This window comes from Nannobrachium achirus (genome assembly GCF_963921795.1).
Source record: "Nannobrachium achirus genome assembly, chromosome: 7".
Lineage (NCBI taxonomy): Eukaryota > Metazoa > Chordata > Actinopteri > Myctophiformes > Myctophidae > Nannobrachium > Nannobrachium achirus.
The window spans coordinates 30787209-30809642 of record NC_137816.1 but is presented as its reverse complement, the minus strand read 5'-3'; the positions used below and the strand labels follow the sequence as shown (position 1 = coordinate 30809642).

Below are 22434 nucleotides of genomic sequence, written 5' to 3'. Positions count from 1 at the left end.
ATTTGCTAACTAATTTAGCTCTCTCTCAGACTTGTGCTCTCTGTTTGTGTTGGGAGAAAGGAAAAGCTAATTATCTGATCAAAATGTAGCCAGGGCCTGGGTCTGTCAAAATAATGAACTTTTAATTGCTTTATGAAATTGAATTAATATTCAGTTGATCAATCTCATGGACTTTTGTAAATGAAAAGAAAATCTGTTTTGGGCTAGCAGTTGTTGGAGGGGCAAGGAGGCAGAGACTGAGGAGTATTTTAGGTGGAGGGGACCATAAGTAGATATAGCGAAACTTAAAAATAAAGACTTTTCTCTCAGGTTCACACATTTTATTTTTGCTACGTCAGGCATTTTGACAGCAGTGTTGTTGACTGTAGACATAAGCAAAGGACATTTATACAGTATAAAAAAACATAGCTTTTGAGAAATAAAAGAAATAAAATAAACTGACAGACACAGTGAGTAATAATACAGTATCTAGATTGTGCAGTGCCAACATCTGTCCAACTCCATGTGTTAAACTATGTTAAGCTTCAAATTGATGGTCAAGACATTTTCTTGGCTAGAATCGTTTCCATGTTTTATTTTGAGGTATGAGGTTCGTACAAGGAATCTGACGGGTCACATGAGACCACAGATGAGGTCCATACAGCCCATATACATTACATCTATATATGAGGCAATATAGTGCAACATAAGAACTAGGTCATATTCATTTATTTATATTTAAATAATCATATTTGAATGACAAGCACTTGGAATTGTAGGCATTACATTTAGTTTGACTCGGTTCAACAGATAAATATTGTGAAAATAGACTAACTACAAGCTATTTACAATGTTTGCCTCTATAGGTAATATTTCTTAAGCCATAGTCACTTCAGAAATGTCTAAATACCCCGTATAAACTTATAATGCATGTTGGTTTATTAACCATTGAGTGAGAAAATTGCACATTAAACTAATCGTCTGGGGACCCCACAAAATACATTTTGGTTCTCAGACCCTAGTTTGAGAACCACTGGTATAGGGGACTTGTACACTGATTTGTAACAGCGGATATAACTGTCAACATTCTGTACCTGATGATGGTATTTTCAGTTGTCTAGATGTGTGCACTACAGAATCAGCTCTGTCACCAGTTGGGCCGCACCTCAGCATAGTTCTTCACCAGTTGGGAAATACGTTTGACTTTGATTTCAGGTCCAGGTTGGTCGTAGTCAGACCACAGGTATTCTGCAGATAAAACCTTGGTGGGCTTATTGTACAAGAAGTACCTGAAAGGACAGACATACAGACAGAAGAGTTAAAGAGAGCATCAACTTCACTTTTTGAGCAAATGTAAAGCTGTCTTCAATCTATGCCTGGTTGGTTCAAGTAATGTTACTTGCATTACAGGCAGTAGCTAGGTCTAGGTTCTGATGGTCACTATTCTGGCTGCTCTGTAAAATCGCCTGTGTTGATTTTTAATCTGAGCATGTAAAAATTTACCCAAGTGGAATTGGATTTATTGCTATTTTACACAGTCCATTTTTGCATGCACACACCATAAGAGTGATAACAGCATATGAACTGCTATACTTTACTTGTTCAGATGACTTTCTTCCTGCCATGCTGCCTCGATATTGTTCTTGCGGTCGATCTCTGACTGTTCATAGCAGTACCTGAGGAGAGAGGTTTACACAAAAAAAACATAGTAAGATAATATATATATATATATATATATATATATATATATATATATATATATATATATTTTTTTTTTCTTAAAAAATGAGAGGTTTTGTATTCAATATACCTGCTACAGCGAGGCCTGAAAGTATTTACAAAATGTTACGATGAAGTGATGAAATCAATTGTACCTGACCAGTCTGTACATGTCTTCAAGGTAGCCTCCCCACACTGCAGCAGTGTAGTAGTAATCACCTTCACCCCATGGGATGCAGGCCGTAGATTCTTTACGACGCTCATAAGGAAAACCATCTCTCTGTGTGGTCTGATAATAATGACAATGACAAATGCATTACACACATTTAGCACCCACTCTTCCTTTAAGATAATGAGACAAAGCACAGTTTCCTAGACGTAGATTAAACACAAAAAGAGACCAGACCTTTTCCATAAGGGGTTCCAACTTTGTAAAAGTTCAAGCCTGGATATGTTATCCATTTTAAGTAAAGAGAGACAACGTTTTGGACAATTCATGGGGCCATATTTACACAATCTATGGCACACGGTGGTGCCTGGTCTCAAATGACATCAACAGGTCCAGAGACCAGTTTCAACCATTAATATGATATGATTTAAGTGCACTTGAACCTTGGCGCATTGTTACTTCAATGACGGGTGAACAATCTTCTGCTGAGAAAATGGATCATATGAGATGACCATAACTGGCATTTAGGCTTGCAAAGAATCACCCTCGTGTCCTCACTAACTGTACTGTATATCCAAGGCTGTGACATGATGATGCATCATGTGCTGGATTTTGAACATGAATTATTTTTGAACCTCAATTCTAAGTCCCACAGAAATGTGTGTGCTGTGTTGATTTTGGATGGATTTTGATTGCAAGCAGTGTGCACACGTGAAATAATAATATTACATTTGATTCATAACGCACTTCATAAGTGCTAGTGAATCCACCTTCAGTGGATTTAAGAATATGGCTTAGGGCTGGTCTAAAGTGAAATCACTTTTTGACTTTTCTCACAATGCCTATAGTGGTTCTCAACTTTTCAGGCCGCAGCCCCTCTAAATAATCACATTTAAACTGCACTTGGAATTGTAGGAGTTGAGGCTCTACATTAGTTTATTAGTTTCTTATTTTACCCTCTGGGGGTCCCGACCCACAGGTTGAGAACCTCTGGCCTAAGATAGCAATGTCCCGGCCACAGTACAAAGCGGGCCGGGTGCTGGGTATGAAAATGATGATGAAAATGACTGGGTGCAAGATAGGAAGGACCCCATGAACTTTTAATTCAAGCCCTGCTGGTTCCCTTGTCTGCCAGAGATGGGTCATCCTTAATAAGAATCCATGGAACGATGGAGTTGCTTTGATTATTGACATAAAAGGAGTGAGTGTAAAACCTGGTAGTGGCTGCGGTGGAGGACAGCTGACAGGCGGCTCAGAGACTCGGCTCCGAAGCGAGCGTAGAAGACACTGTCCACATCCATCATGAACAGGTAGTCTGCCTCGTCACGGATCTGAGAGAACAGAGAGAGAGAAAGAAACATAGAGAAACAAATAAACAAATGCGGGATGGGGACAGTTGCATACTGTACAGTACATTTAACCCATTAAGATCTGAGATCTGTCTAAAAAAAAACTAAAAAAACAAAAACAATGTTGCTATATTACTGGTGCTCAAACCTTTATCATGTCAAGGACCACCAAAATTATATATTACATATATTTGGCTGCGGACCCCCACCTCAAAATATTTTGTGCCAGGGACCCCCATCTCAAAATATGTTGTGCCAGGGACTCCTTTTAACAGGCCTTTGTATGCAATCACCTTATTTAAGCATGTTTACTGACGGAGTCAGTAAACATGCTTAAATTCTTTAAAACAGACTATGATACAAACATAAAGAAGATTTATAGCTTTTTGTTCAGGTCTCGAGATGAACAAGATTTTTTATTGGATGATTTACTTCACTTCACTTGTGTGAGACTGACATACAGTATCATATGTATTTCAGAGGTCAAACTAAAAGACAGACAGAAATAAATACCTGTTTATCAACGAACTCCATTGCCCATTTCATTCTTCCTAACACCACATCTTGCCAGCGAGTGGCACTGGGGATGTCGAGGGGAGTGATCTTCCTTCTTTCGGCTAACTCAATCTAATTAATTAAAACGTGACATGAAGGTATTACACATTAAACATTGCACATGGTCTATTAATGTATTTTTGTTGGAGTTTCAACACAATAAAAACAAAAGGAAGTCAAATCAAATGCCACCTTTGGAATCTCATCCTGATGGTCTGTGCAAATATAGTAGGTGACACGAAAGTCAACGAAGAAGTACTTCTCTGCCGTCTCCAGGAAAGCCTTCAGGAAACGTGTGTACCTGTGGGGATGCAGAAGAACTTTATTCAAAGCAATCTGATACATGAATCCAGCTGGCAGTGGCTCAGGAGGCTCTTCAGCAATTGCTTCCGCTGAGCAGGTTAGTGACTGCTGTCGGACTGAGAATGGGTGAATGTGATGCACATTAACATTAGTTATAGTCCATCAGACATGGGTGTGTGTGAGCTTTAATTTCAAGAGCTCTCCCTTGCCGCCTGGACTAGTAATAAGTAGTAAAAACCTTTTCATTTTCACAGGGAAGCCATGTCTATTATTAGACTGTCTTGTTTTAATACTGAGAATCTGGGATTTCTAGAATATAGGATTTATGTAGGATCTAGATAAATATTATGAATAAAACTAAATAAAGAAGCTGAATTTAAGATACAATGATGGCATTATCAAACACTATAGTCTTCTGTCAGTGCTCTTGGGTGAACCCCTGTGTTGTTGATGCCTGTGTGCATGCGTGCGTGCGAGAGAGAGAGAGAGAAATGACCCTCCCCACTTATTTCTCTTTCTCTCTCTTGAAGCTCATTCCAGGGGATCGTTAAAAAGAGGAACTCTCAGGTTGTGCAAAGTTTAAAAGTACCCCATTGTTAGAGCTCAGGTTATGAGAGCAAATGTAAACAAATGTAAGCAAATGTACTGGAGCCCTCGGGCAGTCTTCACCTGTTAGAGCTCTGTCTTAGCTGAGGAGCAGCCTTTCTGTTCCGTCCTTGGTTCTGGTGACTGATATTGTACTTCTAATACCTGAGGGGGGCGTGTTTTACTTGTATTCTTATTTTATTTTATTATTTTTGTGCGTGCGTGTGTGCATGCGTGCACCTACTTGCCAACTGCAAACACAACAATTGCAATCCTGGGGTCCATTCTCTTGTATATGGCGTCTATGACCACAGGATCAAACGTTCCTTCCCAAACAAGAGGAACATTCCAGTTGGTGACTGAGTTCACATCTGTTCTCCTGTTGAGACACATTAAACACTAATTGAAGAACTGAGTTTATATCCACTCACATTGATATTAAACAAAAGTATATTATACCATGTGTTTCTGTTTGTTTTTTAGAACACTGGATGTAATATTGTGAAGACCTAAATTTGAAACATTTCTAAATAGTCTTCCAATAACTTCAAACTGTGCACATAATAATTGACATTCAAGCAATACATGTCTCCTGAAGCCTTGCATGTACTGTATGTCTGCCTACAGTATATAACAGAGTTGGTAACTACTAACACCTATAGCTTTGGGTTAGTGTGATTATATAACAATGAACTTGAATGTGTTCTGAAGGAGAGTTCCAATTGGACCAGGTTGTAATATAACACATTTTATATTATGACCTAGCTGTGGCATTATCTTACGCAATGCCTTCAAATACTTCTGGACAGTCTTGTTATTCAGTGGGAAAGCTAATTGGCTTGCTGATATTCTGCATAACTTACCCCTGCATTGCTCTTGGCTGAGGGTATGTAAGTCTGTAAAGATCAAGAACAATGATAGAATTAAATAACAAAATGTATAAATAAACAAATGATAGAGGCTAATCTGCAACAAATAGAGCGACTCTTTTACTGTAGCACTCTAGCTCCAGTACAGTTCCATCAATATAGAAATACACACACTATTAACTTTCTTTGAGTAAACGTGTTTTCTCCCTATAATCATTTCCCAATTAGCATTTTCCCCACATGTAGTCCCTGTCACTGATGACCCCTACTGGTTGGTCTCTGGGAGGGCTGCTGACACCTACATGTCTCCTAAAATATACATGGGGTCACCAGTCACTTCTCACTTCTTTTCACCTGACTGAGGCTGCGTCTCAACTTATTCTGATCTGTCCTATCTCCTATAATAGGTCCTATATCCTAGCTCCTACAGCAAGTAGAATTCGGTCGGCCATTTCTTTCCTCGTGTCAAGTCTCTTATGCCTGTTCAAAGGACATAGGAAATAGGATCAGGACTGGAGGCATCAATGAGGAGGTAGGACGTAGGAAACCTTGATGCGTGATTATGGATCCCACTGGGAAAGATGGATAACCACGCCCCGGACTCATTTTTGAAGCTTGTGATTGGCTGAACCGGACGTAGGGAGCGCTCCGTTGTAGTCACTTGGACCGCGCGAGGTGCACCAAAACCCAATTATCATTGCGTTTATCGTGCGCTATAGAACGATTGCATTCTCCACGGCTTCGTAACTCGCGCCTGCGGCGCTCGGGCGCGAAGAGCAGGACCAAGGGCCGCTGGCCTTCGCGCCGCTTGCAATGTCGTGGACAATAACTGAAAACGAGCGCTCTATGCCGTTTCCATCCATCTTTCCCAGTGGGATCCATAATCAGGCAACCTTGATGCTTCCTACCAGGAAGTGTTTGCAAGCTGAACAGCATGACGCGTGATGATCTCGAACCGTCTAGCTGACAATATAACGCCCTTACAAGGAAGTTGGGCTACGTCTTGGTCTTTAAATAAAATCCCATTTCGTACTCTTGCCATCCTTTCCTTATATGTTTCCCGAGCTCCCAATGAGTAAACATAGAAGAGGAGAGAGGAAAGGATGAACATTTGTGGGACGTCAATTCCTCTGAAGTGTCATGTCGTGCAACATCCATTTCTGATGAGAACATCACAGGTGATAGGCCCCCTCCCTTGTAGGGGCGTTCTATTGTCAGCTGGCGGGGCGGAGTAATCACTCGTGTCTGGGTTTCCGAGGCTACTCGTCATGCTGCTCAGCTTGCAAATGTCCTATTTGCAAATCCTATGTCCTATTGATGCCTCCTGATCCTATTTCCCATGTCCTTTGAGCAGGCATAAGAAACTTGACACAGTTGCGTCTCAAGTCCTTAAATTAGATCCTATTTCCTACACTTCTTTCCTATTTCCTTGTATGGTAGTCCCGCCCAATAACAATAGAACACCCCTGAAAGGGAGTTGGCCATCAGAAATGGGACGTCTCCTCTTCTCTATTTCCTCAATGGGAGGGACTAACATACAAGCAAGGAAATAGGAAATAGGATTTGATTTAAGGACTTGAGACGCAGCTCAAGGAAAATGGCAGACCGAATTCTACTTCCTGTAAGAGCTAGGATGTAGGAGATGGGACAAATCAGAATAAGGACCTGATACGCAGCCAAGGCCTATCACCTGTGAAGTTCTCATCAGAAATGGACGTCGCACAACATGACACTTCAGAGGAATTGACGTCCCACTTCTCTAAACAAAATGTTCCTCCTTTCCTCTCTCCTCTTCTCGTTTCCTACATACTTAGTCAGTGGGCGGGACTAACATACAAGGAAATAGGAAAGAAGTGTAGAAATAGGATTTCATTTAAGGACCTGAGACGTGGCTGTGAAGAGTGTCACTGACATGGGAGGAATACGCTATCTCAGTGCTGCCCCCTGCTGGACAGGTGGGGTCACTGCTGAAGCCACAGAGATCAACCTCCCCTGCCTGCTTCCTATTTGCTGTGAACACAGCAAATCTTGTTCATTGGATTGCCCGGCCGAAGCCTAATACGTTTTACAGACAAGATGTTTATGAATAATTCAGGGGAGGATTTAACTAAATTAAATTAAATCAAATTTTGTTAAATTAATCTAACATGCTTCTTCGTAGCACATAATATAAAATATATACCCGTAATTGCCGGACTATAAGCCACGGCTTTTTTCCCATGTTTTGAACCCTGCGGCTTATACAACGGTGCGGCTTATATAGAGATTTTTACAGCAAACGGCCAGTTAGTTAGTTTTACAAGGATTTATATACAGATTTATACAGCTAATGGCCTCCAGAGGAGCTCTTGCGGGAAGCAGGAAGGACACCTGCGGCTTATAGTCAGGTGCGGCTTATATATGTAAACATTTGTTTTTTGTTCTAAATTTAGCTGGTGCAGCTTATATTCAGGTGCGGCTTATAGTCCAGCAATTAGGGTACCTATACCAATCGTGAACCAGGCCCAACTGACTACTGATCAGACAGAATCACAGGACTAGGAAGGACAGAACAATATGAGAATGACTACTGGAGACTCTAATAATAACTAAGACAAATGGAGAAGAAAGATTAAGCAGACAGACGCAAAGGCAAACCTTAACAAAATAACTGAGTAGGCAGGTGGTCAAACAAGTGATCTGAAATAATATTTGTAGATAAAACAGGTAGGATGGGGCGAAGACAGAGACAGACTGTATAGGCTACTAGATAGAAAAGGAAACCGGCACAAAATAGGCAGAATTCTAACCCATGAAAACAATGAAACAATAAGGTGTACACTGTACAGTATGTTCAGGTGGAAAAGGCACATTGTGTCAAAAACACTGAATGGAATTTCAAGGAACACTCACCCTTCTGGGGCAACCATGTCTTTTTCTTTCCATTTACGACTGGTGGTTTGATTGGAGGTTACAGTTTGATGATCTTTCTCAGCTTTAGGAGAACTGAGAGTGTCACAAAAGCTTCAGGGAGAAATGCACACATACAGAGGTATGAATATAGTGGCACATACACAGAGATAAGTGCTATTTGTGCTACAGTACAAATTGGACAACTACAGGGTCTCATTATTCATATCCTATTTGGCCAATTCATATCACATATTTCTTTGCTTATCCAACCAAGGGCCAATTACGAGGACAAAGATGAATGCTGGGTGATAAACTGCATATCACATAGCCTAGCCTTGAGTATTCGTATTTAAAGGGATAGTTCACCTCCTAAAGATATTTTTTCTGTCGATCTTACTCACCCCACTTGAATTCATGGATCATTTTTATCGCATTCTTAAGACAATAATTTGATGACCAGTGGTTCCCTGTGGAGACACAAAGAGCCTGCTTTGTTCCCCACTATGGAGTCTCCTCAAATTATTTGCTTAGGAATTCAACAAAAACTAAAGAATATCCATGAATTGTTGTCTCCATGGGGTGAGTAATAGATAGAAATAAGTCATTTCGGGGGTGAACGTTCCCTTTAATCACCCCAAACCAAAATGAAAATAGCATTTTATCACCACTCAAATTACTATATTAACATTGCTGTAATTGAGGAGTAATTGAGGAACTTCCCCCGCAAGTGATTGTTTGAAAACACAGCAGGTGCTCCTGGTCGCCACCCTTGCTGTTGTTACACAGCCATTCTGTCAACCACCAAAGGTGGGTATTATGACCTGTGTCTTGTTTCTTTAGACCGGATGAACTCCAGTGTCTCACTGTGTCCTCAGGCCATTTTTTTCTCTCTCTCTCTCTCTTTTTTCTCTCACAATAATCTTTATACTCCCAGCCTCCAGGTAGTGGGCAGGCCGTGAACTTTACACCTGTGAGCTGCGTTCCTTCTGCACAGATCACTCACATTTCCTGTTTAGCACAAGTTGGCTCTTTAGCTATGCTTTGTGGTCAGCTGTCGTGTCATCCCTGAGGAATATCTGTTAAATTCCATAACATCATTTAAAGAAGACTATCGGAAAAGCAAAACCTCACCTTAATGACACATCTCCGTACCAAGTATAGTAGATACAAATGCTCCTATGCAACAGAGAAGTCAAAAGATAAAGTTAGGACCGACACAGCTGGACAGACATTATTACGTTAATAGAAATGAATGCTATATGCATCACAGTCCTCAGTCACCGGTAGTGATGTTCATATACTGTACAGTATCTGGAACAATGCCTACATGTACACATCTTGCTACCTTAATTGAAGCCCGTACCCCGGCAGCCTGTATGTATGTGCACTACTAACTCAGAGCCAAGCAGTTATCCAATTCTCTCCCAACTTGCTACAAAAATCGCTCTTGGTTCTGGCTCGGCAATCATCCACTTTTCCACCTTCACATCATCATATGTGTCTCAACTTCTCATAATCACCTGGGGCCCAACACATTCAGGGGGCCTCCTAAGGCGCACCACAGACATATGCGTGAAACATCTTCTCCTTATCGTCTGAGAATGGCCACTGGGAGCGCTGTACTAATGCATTCTCAATGGAAGGTTGTTTGGTGTTTTGTCGTTGCCGTGTCTCTTCAAGAGCGTACAGGCTGCGGTTGAGCTAGAGACACGCCAACGACAAAAAAACAAACAACCTTCCATTGACAATGCATTAGTACGGCGTTCCCAGTGGCCATTCTCAGACGATAAGATGATGATGCGTGACGCACATGTGTGAGCGCGGCCTAAGATTTTATCTTTTTTTTGTTCAGCCTGTATGTATGCGACAACAAAAAACTCCTGTAAAAAAATAGTTTTACTCCAGTCAGCTGTCAGACTGATGCGCTAATTATTGATCTGACCTAGTTTCGTGCAATGATGTAATGATTAATTTGAGCAAGATATAACATTTTAAAAGGCTTTTATAGGCATATGTCTACTCTTGATACTTTTTTGTCACTTCTCATGCCACCACCCCCCGAGATGGCCAAGAGGCTAGAATCGCTAGACGTCGGTCTCGTTTGTAATGGTCTCAGATATTTCACTTGGCACAGCGGGATATACCGGGCCCGAATTCAAGACAGAGGATCGCTGTCATTTGAAATGATCACCGATCAACCCCCGGCCCAGAGTTCTGATCTTATACAATATCTGTTTCCGTCTGCGAGGCCTCTTACCTACTGGGAGAAATACAACAATGTGTGAACACAGCAGCAAGATTTGTGAACTGTTGCGATAAAAAGCACCCTAAGGACTACACACCATTGATTGACATCTAGACCTACTGCACATACAGTATGAAACTATTTCATAGACAATGCGACATAGCTCTGTTTACACAATGCTGTACCCCCTCCAACTGTATTATGTTCCCCATTTTCAACAGTTTTTATTTTATTTTGACACTTGCTTTGGCAATGTAAAGTATGTTTTCTCACGCCAATAAAGCTCCTTTGAAATGAATGAAATTGTATGCGCACTACTAGCCAAGCAGTTAATTTTCTCCCAAAAATTGCTCATGGTTCTGGCTAGGCAACCATCCGCAGAATCAACTTTATCACAGGCGTAAAAGAATGGGTGAAATACTTTCTCAACATTGCAGTTGCAGGAAGAGTTAGAATGGAACCCAGAACACTGAACAAGCCAAATGACAGGAAGGCACTGTCAAATTAAACATAAAATGTCCAATAAACATACTGTAAGGTGCAGGATTATAAATGAGCAATGGATCGATGAAGGCAGAAATGCTTCTTGTACAGATGGAAAGCATACAAAAACAGCAGCAGGTGTATAAAATCAGTTATATGTGCATGGTTAAAGTGTCATAGTTAAAGTAAAAAAAAGCAGTGCTCTTCCGAGCACAGGTCTCCGCCAGGTCAAGCGTCCTGGTGGCGTATATAGGCCAATCTTAGGCCTTTCACAGCAATCGGACGCTGCATGCATGATTTGAGGCATTTTGTTTTCAAAAATGTGTTTTGCAAAAGTCTACCTGCTGGTGGTGTTGAAGATAGAACTATGTGCTCTACTCATTACATGACGGTAATAGAGTTAAATGACATCATGATTAAGCACATGTGTTCCGGCATGCAGTTGTCCTGACTGAGAGCCACGCCATTCCCGGACCCCCAAATACACTCTGGGTCGAAGTGACCACCACAACTGCCAAGGACACAGGGTTGCTGGCAGAACATCCACTGTATTTGTGTCTGTAATATCAAGATAAAGGTATGACACTGTCATGTGGGGATGATGTTTAAGCCAAGACTCTTGGAGGAAAAGTTTAGGATAACATTATTTGTAGGGAGGACCATTGCCCTATAAATGAAAGTCATATTGTACACTTGATTCTTAGCTAACCTCGCAGTCCTGGGACATCTTACTTTTGCATGGCCACCAATAAAGAACCTTAACTGAATATTCGTCTCAGTCTGTCTTGTGTGGCATCATTCCACAACAGTGGCGCTAAAACAGGCCAATGTGAAAAGGGTAGCATTTGTTCCTTGACCTAGTGGGAATATGTGTGGCAAATTTTGCGGTAATCGCAACTGCGTTTTGATTTGAGGCATTTTGTTAAAAAACTGAGCAATCCTGCACATTTTGGAAGCCAATATTAGCCAATTAGGATGGAATATGAAATATCAGACAGATCGGACTTGATCACATGACTATAGAGATACTGTGTACTGATTTGCGTGATTGTTGGAGAAATCTGATGGAGTAATAGCAAAGAATGTGTTTTACATAAGTTGGCCTCCTGGTGGCGCTATAAAAGGCAAATGTGAAAAATGCAGGTCAAAGGTTTTTCCTTAGCCTCTAGGGAGTGTGCACTGTGCATACAAAGTTTTCCTGACTCATCGGTGGAGTTAAAGGTACGGACACATGGACGGACGGACGGACAGGGGTGAAAACATACTCTTGCCATGCCGAAACAATAAGCCTCTGCTTGAAGCATTAGTCATGTTTGCTGATAAAAGATCTGTGTTCTTCCTGGTTAGTCCTTCCACAGGGAAGTTATCAGTGACACCAGTTGAGCTGTGTCGGCTGAGCTGTGTAGTTAGCTGCAGGGGTGTCGCACCAAATTCTGGGCCCTGGGTACTTTAACTATTGAAAAATAGCAGATATACAAGCTCACAGTGCTGCGAGCTTGAAGAGCTGCTATTTTTCAAGAGCTAAAGTACAGTATGTGACGCCCCTGCCCAGTGACATAGGACCCTGGGAGAGCACTGGTGCAGCAGCATCAGCTGAGCTGTGTAGTTAGCTGTGACCTGTGATTGGTCAACTTGTATTTGGATATACAGATGGTCTGCTTCAGGGGACATACATACAGACCAACTCTGTTCTAGACAGCTGGCCTCTTCTGTGTCATGGTGTAAAAAAAGGACGTGCGTCAAAACACACAAAGTGGCCGAGCCCAGGTGACATTCCAGGGCGTGCAATCAGTGCGTACGTATGCATGCTGGTCGGTGTATTCAATGGACATTATCCAACCAACCAATCACTTTCCGTGTGTAGACCCCTCCTGCTTCAGGTCATCCATTGTTCCAGTGTAAAAAAAAGGAGGATACCGTCCGGCATAGATTCATACGAATAACTAGAAAGATTTGCTCCTCTGAGCACAGGTCTCTGCCAGGGTAGGTAGGTTATTGTGGGTGAGCAAAGTTTCATGGCAGTTTCATGCTGATCTGTCCAATGGTGCTGGAGATAAGCTGCTCACAGAAATCGGCTTGTTATAGCGCCACGCCACCATGAGGCTGATTTAATAAACATTTAGGATGGCATTTCTACCTTGGCCGATGTGCCTGCAAAGTTTCAAGGCAATCGGATGCTCGTTCATGATTTTAGGCATTTTGTTCAAAACGGTACACTAGGACAGGTCTGTCTTAATAACTTTAGAGATGTAACAATTTGCGTGATGTTTGGATAAAATCTCTAGGAGTAATACACGCCATCAGGCGCCTGGACCAGTAGTCCAGAGGGCACCCACAAACAAATACTTTTTAAAGTAAAAATCGGCCTCCTGGTGGTGCTATAACAGACCAGTGTGCAAGGTTTGGGGCAGTTTCTTCCTTGTCCTCCACTGAGTGTGTCTGCAAAGTTTGCAAAAAAATGTGTAGCAAAAGCCGGCCTCCTCCTGTGTGCACAAGTTAAGCAGATTTATACTTTCCACCTGCACAAATAAAGAAGCATTTCTGCCTTCCGTAGTGCCATCTGTATACTGGACTATTTATATTTGATTTGACTGTGCATTCCTGTTATTTTACGTTCTTTTCTATTCTATCTTTCTCTATTCTTACTCTTCCTAAAACTGCAATGTTGAGAGATTGCACAAAACACCTTGTTGCAACTAATCACAACCATTATCCCCAATGGCAGTTGCAAAGAGGGGCATTGGTGTGACATGGCCTTTTGTTGCAAGGAGTTGTGAGTAGTTGCATGGGCACTTTTGAGGCTATAGGCAAGGCACAGTATGTTTTATTTGTTTAGCACATTTCAAATAGAAGGCTATTCAATGTGCTTTACACAGAACATCAAGCAAAGGAAACACAATGACGCATGATGAAGCATAAAACAAAATAAGTTAAACACATACAATTGCAGTGCAGAAGAGAAATTAAATAAATAAAAGTAACTCAGTCATAGGCAGCACCAATCAGAAAGTCCCACGCACTGATTGTTGTGTTTAAAAATAAATAAAAGTGGCAGCAGACTTGTAACAACAAAGCTGATTCAGATTCTGACACACACACACACACACACACACACACACACACACACACACACACACACACACACACAAAACTAAAATGGGCTTTTAGAGCTTATATCTATAAGAATATAGCCTGCCATTATTGCTCTAAAACAATAATGTGCTGATTTGACTATTTTAAAATAAGGTCATGACAGACTCAGACTCTCTCGCCAAGAGAGAGAGAGAAAATAACAAGCTACTAATAAAACTACGGTAATTAATGGTTAATAATGTGCTACATGGATAAATATAAATAAAATAGAAGTCTTACCCCATAAATATGACAATAAATGTCAAGACCGAGTAAAGCTGTTTCCGAGACAGTTGGCCCATCATTGTAGAGCCTGAAGGAAGATATTCCTGTGTGAAATGTGTCGTTTTCTTTCCATGCTGCACAAACTGATCTTTAACACTAAGCACCTTAAGAAACACTGCACCTGAGGCACTGTACTTTTGTTTTCACCTGCATAATGATGCCAATGTCTCACATAACATGTGATGCTAAGTTCTGAATATGTACTGTATATACCTGCTTTCACATACGCTATCTGTATAATGTGTATATGTGTATATATATCTTTATTTGTTCTATTTAACCTGTTTTGTATCTCGTTCCCTTTGCTGTCACTATACCTCTGTCTGTCCTCTCTTCTCCCCCGGAACACAACAAAATAATTCCTTCTTTACTTCTTTACGCATGTAAGCCTGTAATGTCACATGAAGGTCTTCTGATCCAATTCTGATGGTGGAACTAAATAAAACAAATTAGTAAAATATATAAATCCTTTTTTAGTTAGTTGTCCTATTTAACAAGACCACATGATATGAGAGAGACCAAAGCTCAACTACATTACAAAACACAACAGATCTATAATGAACTAAGTTAAATAATGTTTTCATTATTGGGCCACAAACTGGTTAGACTTTTAAAGAGTCAACCACCTGTGCCCGGTTCAGCATGGAGAATGTTTTGCATGTCATCTTTTCTCTAGTCTTACTTCCTTGTCTCTTATCAGTAGCACTGAAGCGCAAAGGTTAACAAACAAACAAAAAAAGAAAAGACTATCGTAAAGATTAAATTGTTACCTGTAGCCTGTGGCCGCTCTATTCAGGGAGCATAGATGGTGATGACTGATTCTCAGGTACATATGCTGGTGTGACTTCAGAAGCTCAGGGGGCTGTTCTGATTTGAATGTTAACCAATGGATGTGAGCGCCTTTCACAGCTCCACAACCAAACCAACAATACCGGTAGTTCCTGCTGAGTGACTACACCTAGTGGTATAAACAAAATGCCATTTCTCACAGGCAGTTAATCTTCTTTCACTATCATAACTTGATGCCAATGGGAACTAAAACAAAATGTTGAGGAGGAGGAGGAGGAGCTTCACAGGAAACTGTAAAAAAAACAGCATATGACAATGATGCAGCAAGACTCAAATATCAATAAACATGACATAATTATGTTTGAAGGCGAAAAATACATATTTGTTCCGTATGCAGTGTTTATTAGTTTAGATTATTGGTTTATTTTGTTCATTAGTCAAGGACAATTAGACAACAGGTAGTTCCCGAAGAAGCAATCTGATTGGTTGAAATTGCTCTCTACCCGTGCGAATAATGAGCACTACCACACAGGTCTCATCATACAAAGATATCAGATGTGCTGGTCTCATCATACAAAGATATCAGATGTGCTGGTCTCATCATACAAAGATATCAGATGTGCTGGTCGTGAAAGAGCTGAAACGCTCCCTCTCCAAACTCTATGCACTAGGCTAGCAGTTTTCATTTCAAGTTCAGGTACATAGTAGCTACAGTAAATGTGTCATTAGAATTTTTCAAATTTTCACAGAATATTTTAATTACAATGAAAAGAAGTTGACGTTTTCTTCAACTGTTGTATAATCGCAATATTACACTCAAAGGTGTTGGTTATGTGATTATTGAAACATCTGCACTGCCTTCGGGAACTTGCCGCAGGCATTCCAATAATCACGATAACCTTCACCCTCTCATGTAATATTGCTTAAATATTACACGTAATTTTATAATTATTATAATGTTTTATATTTAATTACGATATTAATTTTTATACACAATTTAATCACTATATATTATCGTGTAACTGGTAGCTAATATACATATCATTAGCCTCATAGCATAAATAGCCTAAATCATGTATCTGTTTTAATTTATTATATAGAAAGCTCTACTCTCCTAACAGCTTACACTGTTATGTGCTGTATAAAACTTTAAGGGTGAAAGGGCAAGTCTGACTACTTTAACAACCTTACACAAAAAGGAGTGGTGTGTAGGAGTGGCCCTCTCCATCATAAAAGTTGCATGTATAAAACACACACGCACGCATGCACACACGCATATAGGGGCGGAGGGAAGGTACTGACTGTTGGTTGTGGACAGCCGGGTTGTGGCTGAATGTGTGAGGTAAGGTGAACTTGTGGATGGAATAAGCAACATGACAGGACATGCAGATAGGCTAACGATAATCAGACTAATCATTGACTGCTTCTGCGGAACAATATGATTCTGTAGATCATTATAGCTTATCTTACTCTCCTGCGTTCTTGTGTTTCTCTCCAATCTCCAACAGACAGCATAAGGTTGTATTTTTTTCCTATCCTTTAAGAAATTAAAAAAGACATTTCTATGTGCCATGAGTCAGCCCATATCCCAGATGGCATAAAAACAACAACTTGAAAGTGTTAGTTGTGTTAGTGTAAGTATGTTTGTCTGCTATGTGTCCTGCCATGCCCTTCATTAATACCTCATCATGACAAACAAAAAACGAGTTTAGCTGGTAGAACTTGTCTATATACAGGTTCAGGTTCAGGTTCAGGTTTATTAGTCAAATGCATATCCATACAGGTATAGACATACAATGAAATGCTTGTGCCAGGAGCACTCTCAGCCTTATTACACACAAAAAACAAGACAACAGGTCACCCAGGACAACCCAAAAACAACCATACAGTGTAACAGTGTACAGTTTAAAAACTGCGTATATTGCACATGACTACCTACGTCTCGCTTCCATCTCTTCGTTAAGCATCCTGATTGCTTGAGCATAAAAACTATTACTGAAACGGGTGGTGTGAGATTTGATACTGTAGCCTTATGAAGATAAGTGTCTATTTGGCTTCTGCAATGTAAGATGAAAGCACAGGTCTGTACTGATACCTAATTATTGAAATCCCAAACATGGAATTTCCCCCAAAAATAAATTAGATTTTATTTTTTTGATAAGTAGCTTGTTTTAAAACGTGTAGTGCGTTGGAATAGAGTAGACACTATGGCACATCAAGAGTCCATTAGAACATTTGGGGCTAGGCCTATGTGTTTCTAGTGATCATAGAATATTGATGGAAATGTCCATCACAAGCTGGCATGGTGGTGACCCCTGGACTAGAGGGATAACAGTCTACAACATAGATGGAGAGTTATCATACCACAATATAAACTAGAGACGATGGACTGTAGGAAGACAAAGATACTTACATGTTATGGTCATTTAGGGTGGTACCAAAATCTAGCCTGGCATTAGCCAGGCTGATAACGTGGATTCCCTCACACGTTCCTCCACGATATCAGTCTGGACTTCGGCCCATAGGAAGCGAGCATGATAAATCAGAAAACAACCGGGCCAATCAGTGCCTGCGTTTCAGCTGTACACTGAAACGCAGTCACTGATTTTCGGATTTCTCATACTCTGATACCAGTCTGGCTAATGCCAGGATAACCAGGATTGGACTTACTCTATTCAACTTGTATAAATACTTGTCTTTTTTTATATAGTTTGGTTACGGTATTGTGCAATTAACTTGAAGAGTGGAAACATTTTCAGGATCTTTGGGCATATACCAATGATGAATGAATGGTTGTTTGGTAATGTACTCTATGGCTACTGTAGAGCAGGGTGCAATAATTCAGGACATGGCCACGGGCAACCCAGAGTGATTTAAAGGACCAGCTTACTCTAATTACTTCTAGTTCCTGAAGCCTGCACTTCCTTGTTTGGCAAAATAGCTCACAATGTGTCACAGCATGACAGGTGATGAGTTAAAGGAGCTATAGTCAACTTTTTCTTGAAAAGATAATAATGTTTCGAAAATATTTTATAAAAAAGATTAAGCTTCATATATGTGTTTCTATTCAAAAATTGTCAGGCTGACATTATAAAAGAATAGAAGAGGGATGTAGACAAAGTCAGCCTGACAATGGCCAAAATGATTATTTTATCATTATTTTACACTTTTTGTGGTCATTTTTGAATAGAAACACATTTATGAAGCTTAAAGGAGTAGTTCACCCCCAAAATGACTTTTTTTCTATTGATTAGTCACGCCATGGAGACTAAAGTTCAATAATATTTTTTGGTTTTTGTCACATTCCTAAGACAAAAATTTTATTCAAGTAAATTTACCCCCATTCATTCCGGATGGTGACCCGTTTCGAAACCATCCGGAATGAATGGGGGTAAATGTATCGTTATCACATTTTTGTCTTAGGAATGCGACAAAAAACAAAAAATATTATTGAACTCTAGTCTCCATGGCATGACTAATCAATAGAAAAAAAGTCATTTTGGGGGTGAACTACTCCTTTAATCTTTTTATAAAATATTTTCGACAATTTTTATTTTAGCGTCCGTTTTTCAAGAAAAAGTTGACTATAGCTCCTTTAAGTGTGCAGATCAACTGTGTTCATCACATGAAACCGACTCAAGCCTGAATCCAGGTTACAGCCAACATACGGAATGTAATACGGTAGTCTGCCAGACTCTGCCTGCAGCACTCTGTCTCTCTCTCTATCTCTCTTAGAGACATGCACACACAAATACTGCTTTAGGGTGGAAATCCAAGTATGGGCGGCTTGGGCGCTCAATAGGAGGTGGGGACCAGGACACAATACAGCGCAGGGGCTTTGCTGTGTCTTGCTGGTCTATGTAAACAATCCTGGTCTCAGAAACCAGTAGGGATACTGCGGGTACTGTGTCACCATCCCACAATATCATTAAGAGGTTGGATTACTTTTACGCACGCACGCACGCACGCACGCACGCACGCACGCACGCACGCACGCACGCACGCAACACACACACACACACACACACACACACACACACACACACACACACACACACACACACACACACACACACACACACAGAGTTATGAAACCATTCATTTCCCTTTCTGTTAGCAATGTAAGCAAGCAGACTAAACACACACACGGTTTATCAAACACTAACACACCCTGGCACCCCTATTCTAACCTGGGAATGCCATAATAATAATTGGCTTCAATTCAGAAAATAGCTGATCTACAGGTTCACCGAAACATGTTGTGAGCTTGTACAGATTGGTGAAAAGAATTGGAGTCGATGGAAGAAATGAGCGAGCCAAAGATTTACCTCTGGCAGAGGAGACCCCTGTCAATGAAGTATATACTGTATAGTGGTTAGTTAATAATGGAATAGAATCAATAATCAAAAATCAATAATGTTTTATTTGTCATTAACAATTGTGCAACATCCTAATATCAAGAGAAGAAATATATTATAATAAAACATGTACTTTCCTTAAAAAGAGCCATACAGTTAAAGGACAGTTGGATTTATACCTTGTACGTGGCCCATTTGTGCTGTGTGCTTGTGTAGTCTGTATATATGTTGCTCTCTGTGCATCCCAAACAATGATCTGAGAATAAAGAAGTTGAATACATACAATCCATTATACACCATTTTACCCAGACCGTGCCACCATAAAATGGTGAAACTTAGCTCTTGATCTTGAAAAGGTATGCTCCACTAAATCTGTGAAGGTAAACTTCAAATGATGCAGTAAAGGAGGTATTAGAAACCAATTTCTCCTGAGGTTGGGCCCTTTTTTAATGATTAACTGCACAACTTCTCTGGTGCCTTGCCAAACTGTATGAGCCACAGAAAGACAAACAATAAAGATGCCTTTTGTCTAATGCTCCAATGTTTATTTAGACATGGACACTGAATCCCCTGCACAGGTTTCAGTATGTTTCAGGTGGTCTGTTTCCAATGACCTTTCCCCCAAATCACCTCTGAATTCCTTTCATCTGACACCAGTTCCTCCACAACCTTTAAAGCCTGACTTGTACTTGATTGCACACTGTGTTATAAAAATATGAAATAGCCTATTGTAGACCGGCTATTTTTGGTGTGTGACACTGGCGCTTAAGTATGTACAAAAGAAATGTTTTCTTTTAATCCCTGGGTTTTCAACATCTTCTCAGGTGGGAGGGGCGGGGGGTTTCTGCAGCTCTTCGTCCGGGCAACAGCGCTGGTGAACGCGCATGTGCTCCGTGACCCGGTACTGCCGCGAGAAGGTCATAGGGCAGCGGGGGCACGGGTAGGGCCTCACGCCGAGATGGCTCCTCATGTGTCTGTTCAGAGAACCTCGTTGGCTGAAGGCTCGATCGCACAGAGAACAGTGGTAAGGGTGCTGAAGCAGGGTCAGGCCAGGTGACACGCTCGCAGGTGTGCTGCGTGACGTCGAGATGAGCAAGGTGGATTGCGTGGCGGCTGACGTGTAGGCTGGAAGATCGGTATGCATGCAGGCTGACAGGCAAGTAGACAGACCTCTCTCCTCACCGTTGGTGACAGCTGATGAGTCTGTACTGCTCTCCTCACTTGAACTGGCCAAAACCTGGTGAACAGGTTCAGCACTTCCATGGGCATGCTGGCGGTATTTGGGGTGTGTGTAGGAGAGGGTGTGTGTCTGCTGGGTGTATTCCTGGGACAGACAGTGGTACACTGTATGTCCACTGTACGAGTAAGCTGGGTCATAGGAAGTGTCACTGGCCAGAGCTGTGTGAGATTCTCTCTCTGGTTGGTCACCATCTCTTCCATGGGTCATAGTTCTATTCTGACAGGTGACATGGTCCATTCTATCGGCTCGATGCAAGTGTCCATCTCTCTTGCTGTCCTCCTCTGCCTCTTCCCTTCCCCCGAAACAACGATCACCATATTGATATTCACTTCCAATGTTTGAGCCCACAACAATAAGTGACCGGCAGCCACCGGTGGGATCTGCGGTCATCATGGAAACATCCTGGACATCAAAACATTCCCCTGGGGGGTGTTTTTCATCATCTGAATCTTTGTTACCCTCTGCATTGGGGACATCTTTGTAATCCTTGTTCTGTTTTATTTCATCATCACTAGGATGGTTTGTATCGTTATCATACTGAATTGATCCACAGTGAACAAGGTGGTCTTTGACATCTGTACTCTGGTATAATCCATACTCTGTGGGATCATTTCCATTGTACTGTTCTCCAAAATGGCGTTTGCCTTTATAATCCAGAGTCATCACTGCGGTAGGTTTGTCATAAAAATGTTGTATTCCACAACCATCTAAACTTTGTTTGTTGTAATTCCAACTCTGTATTCCAAATGGATCTTTGTCTTTGTTCCCGCCATGCTGATGTTGTGCCAAAGGCCAGTTAATGTCTTTAAAACCAGCACCGGTACTGACATAATTTGCACTGGTATTACTGTGTGTTCCTTCTTTTGGACTTGCTGGTTGTGGAACCGGCTGGGTGGGGATGCTGGCACCCGAAGAGATCTGCGATCCTGGGCAGAGATGTGGCAGGGTGGCCGTCTCCGCTGGCTGCATAATAGTGGCTCTGCCACTGTGACAAATGACAGGCACAGCACTGCAGCTCAGAGGAGAGAAGGAGGAGGAGGTGGGAGACCTCTCACCTCCCCTGTGAATCTCATCACAGGTTTTAGCAGAAAACGGATGGTCCTGTTTCTCCATAGAGTTTTCACACAAACTAGTATAGATTTCTACGGCTGTATGTTTACTGTAAACATCTTCTGAAAATGGTTGATCATTCATAATATTCCTACAAGGCTTTGCAGGTGTACTAGAAGTAGTCAAGTTGTTATCCCCATCATCTGTATTGGTCCTTTGCCTAGCTTTCAGGTCTTGCTTCAGCTTGTCCATCTGCAGGTAGCTGGCAGCAGTCAGCAGGCTGCAATAGTGTTGTTGTGCAGTAGGCGGTGGAAGATCTCCGGTGTAAATGTAGTCGAGGACCAGACTCAGCACAGAGTCTGAGAGACAGGGAGCCTGCAGTTCCAAAAGGGTGCCATTAGAGGCCAGCAGAGAGGCCAAGACTGGACTGGA

General features: G+C 41.3%; 1 protein-coding gene across 1 annotated transcript; it reads right to left on the bottom strand.

Moving 5' to 3' along the window:
• Window positions 1-1126: 1126 nt before the first annotated feature.
• On the bottom strand, window positions 1127-8437 carry LOC308288704 (globoside alpha-1,3-N-acetylgalactosaminyltransferase 1-like; the record flags this gene model as incomplete). The annotated part of the gene is made up of 8 exons (XM_080730174.1): window positions 1127-1268; window positions 1578-1655; window positions 1854-1987; window positions 3082-3198; window positions 3730-3843; window positions 3964-4072; window positions 4904-5038; window positions 8421-8437. The coding sequence occupies 8 exons, from the start codon at window positions 8435-8437 to the stop codon at window positions 1127-1129; spliced, it is 846 nt and encodes a 281-aa protein (XP_080586300.1).
• Window positions 8438-22434: the final 13997 nt, after the last annotated feature.